At 43.4% G+C, this 5,167-nt stretch overlaps 1 protein-coding gene across 1 annotated transcript in view; it reads left to right on the top strand.

Annotated features, from left to right (window-relative positions):
- SHE (Src homology 2 domain containing E) overlaps nucleotides 1-4,149 on the top strand; it is a gene marked incomplete at its 5' end in the record, with an annotated part of 19,148 nt that extends 14,999 nt beyond the window's left edge. The window contains 3 exons of the mRNA XM_011987551.1: nucleotides 579-735; nucleotides 1,204-1,323; nucleotides 2,920-4,149. Coding sequence (XP_011842941.1) covers nucleotides 579-735; nucleotides 1,204-1,323; nucleotides 2,920-3,106 — 464 coding nt within the window. The remainder of the gene's footprint in view (nucleotides 1-578; nucleotides 736-1,203; nucleotides 1,324-2,919) is intronic.
- Nucleotides 4,150-5,167: the final 1,018 nt, after the last annotated feature.

Genomic DNA, 5,167 nt, shown 5'->3' with positions numbered 1-5,167 from the left:
GAGTCTCACTCTGTTGCCAGGCTGGAGTGCAGTGGCGCCATCTTGGCTCACTGCAACCTCTGCCTCCCAGGTTCAAGTGATTCTCCTGCCTCAGTCTCCCAATAATTGGCACTACAGGCACGTGCCGCCACGCCCAGCTAATTTTTGTATTTTTAGTAGAGACGGGATTTCACCAGATTAGCCAGGATAGTCTTGATCCCTTGACCTTGTGATCCGCCTGCTTTGGCCTCCTGAAGTGCTGGGATTACAGGCATGAGCCACCGTGCCTGACCGCAAAACCACAAGTTTTTTGAAAGTCCATGTTGAAATATATTAAAGTGGTTTCCTCTCATAATCTAAAACTGTTTTATACTGATGAATATTTTACAGAAAACGTGTCTGTATGTGGGATGCTAGCAGTGTGATAAGATATCAAAGACAGCAGGAGCTCAGCTAGCCAGGGTAATTTGAAGTATATTATCGTTAAAGGGGGAAAATGCTTATTTCCTGAGCCAAGGCAGGCAAAGAGGATTTTTTCCTTTGGAGTTTACATGGATCACCCCAGTGGCCTGCGATGTTAAATGGAGTCTTTCTTCCAGTCCAGTTTGAAGGAGCTGAGCGACCTTCCGTCAGGGAGGAGACAGTGAGGCAGCACCACCGGCAGAAGAGCTGGACCCAGAAGATCCTGAAGCCAGCCCTCTCCGACCACAGTGAGGGGGAGAAAGTGGACCCGGGCCTGCCCCTGGAGAAGCAGCCGTGAGTCTCCTCCTCAGACCCTTGTAACAGACAATAGCTGGGAGCTTACTGACAGATTTGTATCAGGGAGCACACTGGCCCATTTCACATGATTATTTTTGTTAATGAATAGTTGCCTAGATGGGGCTTTTAATGAAAACCCATCTTCAAAGCCCAGTGCATTGTGCAAAATGGAAAGTGCACTGCATCTCAACAAGCTCATTGTAAATCTTATTCTTCTGTAGAGAGTGAAAACTGTTGAAATGACACTAGCGCCGTTAACTCACTCTTGTATGATTGATAGGCTTTGTGATCCGGGATCACCCAGATCTGCATTTTGTCTGTTCTGAATGTGAAGCAGGATCTAGTTCAGGCTGTTGCATCTCTGCCAGAAGTTCATTTCAAACAACGCTTTATGGAACGATGCCCAGTCTGGATTTGTATTTTGACACTCATGGTGCCTTCCCCTCTTCCACCCCCATTTTTCAGCTGGTATCATGGTGCCATCAGCCGTGCTGAGGCTGAGAGTCGACTACAGCCCTGCAAAGAAGCTGGTTACCTGGTTCGAAATAGTGAATCAGGGAACAGCAGGTACTCCATTGCCCTAAAGTAAGTAAGCCCCATGGCTTTCCTCATCTCCAAGGGGAAGGAACACTGTGTGACAGTCTTCTAGTCAAAAAAGACATACTGTGAGGGTGGTTCACAGGAGTGTGCATTGCAGAAAATAAGAGGCATTTGTTTGGACAACGGAACATGAGACACTCGGATGAGAATGCAAAATTGGTATTGGGTAAATGCCTCCATTATCTATTATGATAATGAAGGTCTTATTGCATTATCTTTGTGCATTAGTCAATTTGTACCTTACATTACCTAATCTGGAGTAGGTCCTCTCAGTAGAGAAATAATTCCTGATGAAAAGAATTATTTATAACAGGTAGTACAGTCATTTTTCTTTTATTGCCTAGTATTGGGGACTTTAATAAATAAAGATCCCCAATGATTGTCAAAATGCCAACTGCAATTTTGACACCAGTTTCTTCTGGTAAAGAAGGAAATACTAACTTGCCTGTTGCTCCCCCTGTCTGATCGTACACAGAAAATTCACTTTTGCCTGGTAGGCCTGGTGGAGTGTGTATGATGGAAATTCTCACTGCTCTGTGAGTTCAGTGGCCCTATATTAGAGGATCATTGTCAAGAGCTCTAACAGCATTTCCTTCCTGAGGAAGCTGAGCCCCTGCAGCTGAAACAATCAGGCTGGAGAAGAACAGAGTGGGGCGGGGGAGTTGAGCAATATGGCTCAGAAAATGGGATAGGCCACCAGATATACAATACCAGGAATAGCTCGACTGTGTTCCTGAAATTGGTGCTTGTGGATTAAATCTTTGAGCTTTCTGTGCCAGCTTTCATTTTATACAACCAGGAATGGTCTTTCCAGATGCGAGGGGAGGAAATGGTTATTATTATTATTTATGTGTCCTTTTTGGGGAAAAAAAGGGAAGAAGAACCCTTACATATGTCCTTTTAGCTGTGGTGAGAAGGATGAGGTTTTTTTTGGGTTTTTTTTGGTTTTTTTTTGAGGTTGAGTCTGACTGTTGCCTAGGCCAGAATGCAGTGGCATAATCTCGGCTCACTACAACCTTTGCCTCCTGGGTTCAAGTGATTCTCCTGCCTCAGCCTCCCAAGTAGCTGGGATTACAGGTGCCTGCCACCACGCCTGGCTAATTTTTTTGTATTTTTTAGTAGAGATGAGGTTTTACCATATTGGCCAGGCTGGACTTGAACTCCTGACCTCAAGTCATCTGCCCACTTCGGCCTCCCACAGTGCTGGGATTACAGGCCTGAGCCACCATGCCCACCCGAGGATGAGTTTCTGTCTCACCTTAGTAGCCTCGTGCTTGGGCGTAAGCACGGGTTTTGCAATTTGAGGGCTAGAAGGGACTTGGCATTCTTTTTAATTGTTTTCTTTGTTCCAGTACCTGATGACTCATATGTAATAAGGATAAACCACTCAAGGATTACATGCATTTAGACTGAAATTTCTGAGAGCTCCACTAGAGTGTCAGATGCATTTCTGTGTGTGTAGAACCATTCCGGGAATGGATGAGAACCTACCAACTTAGTGTGAATCTGGCTGCAATTGTTTCCAGTGGGGAGGGATCCTCTGCCCACTCATTCATGTCTCCTCCTTGATTTTTATTCTAGGACTAGTCAAGGATGTGTCCACATCATAGTGGCTCAGACCAAAGACAACAAATACACACTGAATCAGACAAGCGCTGTGTTTGACAGCATCCCTGAAGTGGTACACTATTATTCCAATGAAAAGTTGCCTTTCAAAGGGGCAGAACACATGACTTTACTCTACCCCGTGCACAGCAAGCTTCACTAAGGTTCAACCACTGCAAGCCCTGGGCCTCTGGCACCTGCAAGGGCACCATCAGCGCACAACCAGCATCTCAGAGGACAAGGCTGGACTAGCAATTGCTAGAAAATGGGAGTCTTCCTTGAAAAGTCGGAGTCTTTTGTTTTGTTTGAGACAAAGTCTCGCTGTGTCGCCTAGGCTGGAGTGCAATGGCGCAGTCTTGGCTCACTGCAACCCCTGACTGCTGGGTTCAAGCCATTCTCCAGCCTCAGCCTCCCAAGTAGCTAGGACTACTAAGTGCACGCCACCACTCCTGGCTAATTTTTTGTTTTGTATTTTTAGTAGAGACGGGGTTTCACCATGTGGGTCAGGCTGGTCTCAAACTCCTGACCTCAGATGATCCACCCACCTCAGCCTCCCAAAGTGCTGAGATTACAGGCATGAGCCACTGTACCTGGCCAAGTCTTTGGTCTTAAAGTGATTCCATGACACTTTGTTTCTGACCTGTCCCTTGTTTCCTTGCTAAGTAGTTCTACAATAAGAAATCATGATTTAGCTGTTGCCTCCAGCTCGAGTTTGGTGTTCTTTTTATGGTGTGACCCTCAGGAAAGTTAAGAGTTCAGGAGCATCAGAGTTCTCCAGAAATGTGCCTACTTACTACCTGGAATACCTGGTCTCTAAACAAACCAACAGAAAATCCACGTGGCTTTTTCACACGATGGTGCGGACTGGAAGAGTATGTTATATCGGACTCATTATTGGGGAAATAAATGAGCAGTAGAAAATGTGAATGACGGGCAAGAAGGTTTTATTTCTCCCTCAGAAGTCCTAATTCAGCTCTAGAGTTCATGGAAATTCACAACTTCAGAGTATGGCCTAAGGATTATTTTGTTGGTCAGCCTTTCCAAGAAAGTGTGTGTTCTCTCAATCTCTATGGATTTTCTCATTTTTTAGCAAATCAGTGAGATAAGCATAAATAGGAAGATCCCCCAGGTTTACGTATCACCAATATTGTTAGGCATTGGCATCATTATTAGAATTCTGAATTATAGAATAAAAGGTACAACAAAGATTGCATTTCTGAATTTTAAAATTCTGGAAATTTGCAAAGCTCCACAACTGTTTTGTTACTGAATTCATTATGTATAACTTCTGTGTCTTTTGTTTCATCATCATTGGGCATTTTAGTTGCTATGGAATAATTTTTAATTTTTGTCTCTAAAATTAGATTTGCTTTGTGTTTGTAGTAAATTTTTTAAAAATATAACCCTGAAATCTGATTGTACGAACTGGGTCTCTAAAGCCCACAAAGATTCTCTCATTCTGTACTGAACAGACTGCCTTGTCCTTTACAGAAGTGTTTGAAAAGACCTGGAGGTTTTCTCTTAAATACCGTTACTTAAGATTCATAGTATTAGAATCTTTATGATTTATCATGAGCTTATATCACCGGTTTATTTACTGTGAAAAGAAACCATGGGAATGGCATACTGTGAGAAGAGTACTATGGTGAGTAGCTCCAGAATTGAAATTCAGCAGATGTGTCTGTATTCTGGGGTTGGTCACTTGGGTCTCAAAACTGCCCCATATGCAAATGTACTGACTGTCATCAATCAAAAGTTAACCTTTGTAGCTTATAAATACACACAAAATGTTGATTTGGTTAATTTTTTAGGAAAATATACCTTTCTAGTTATTAGTTATATTTAACTATAAGATTTAGAGGTTAGTACATTTTTGCTGCTTTATTCAGATAAGATCTCAGCCAAAAGGTTGTGTGATCTTTGATTTTAAAAATTTAAGAGGAACTTTTCTTCACTGGAACACAGTGATTTTATTAATAAAGAATGTAGGCTGGGTGTGGTGGCTCATGCCTGTAGTCCTAACAATTTGGGAGGCTGAGGCAGGCAGATCACCTGAGGTCAGGAGTTCTGACACCAGCCTGGCCAGCATGGCAAAACCCCACCTCTACAAAAAATACAAAAGTTAGGCCAGGCACGGTGGCTCACACCTGTAATCCTAGCACTTTGGGAGGCCCAGGCAGGAAGATCATTTGAGGTCAGGAGTTTGAGACCAGCCTGGCCAACA

This window comes from Mandrillus leucophaeus, unplaced genomic scaffold (assembly GCF_000951045.1).
Source record: "Mandrillus leucophaeus isolate KB7577 unplaced genomic scaffold, Mleu.le_1.0 Scaffold310, whole genome shotgun sequence".
Classification (NCBI taxonomy): Eukaryota; Metazoa; Chordata; class Mammalia; order Primates; family Cercopithecidae; genus Mandrillus; species Mandrillus leucophaeus.
The sequence above is the reverse complement of the archived record's forward strand: the minus strand, read 5'-3'. Positions and strand labels throughout refer to the sequence as shown.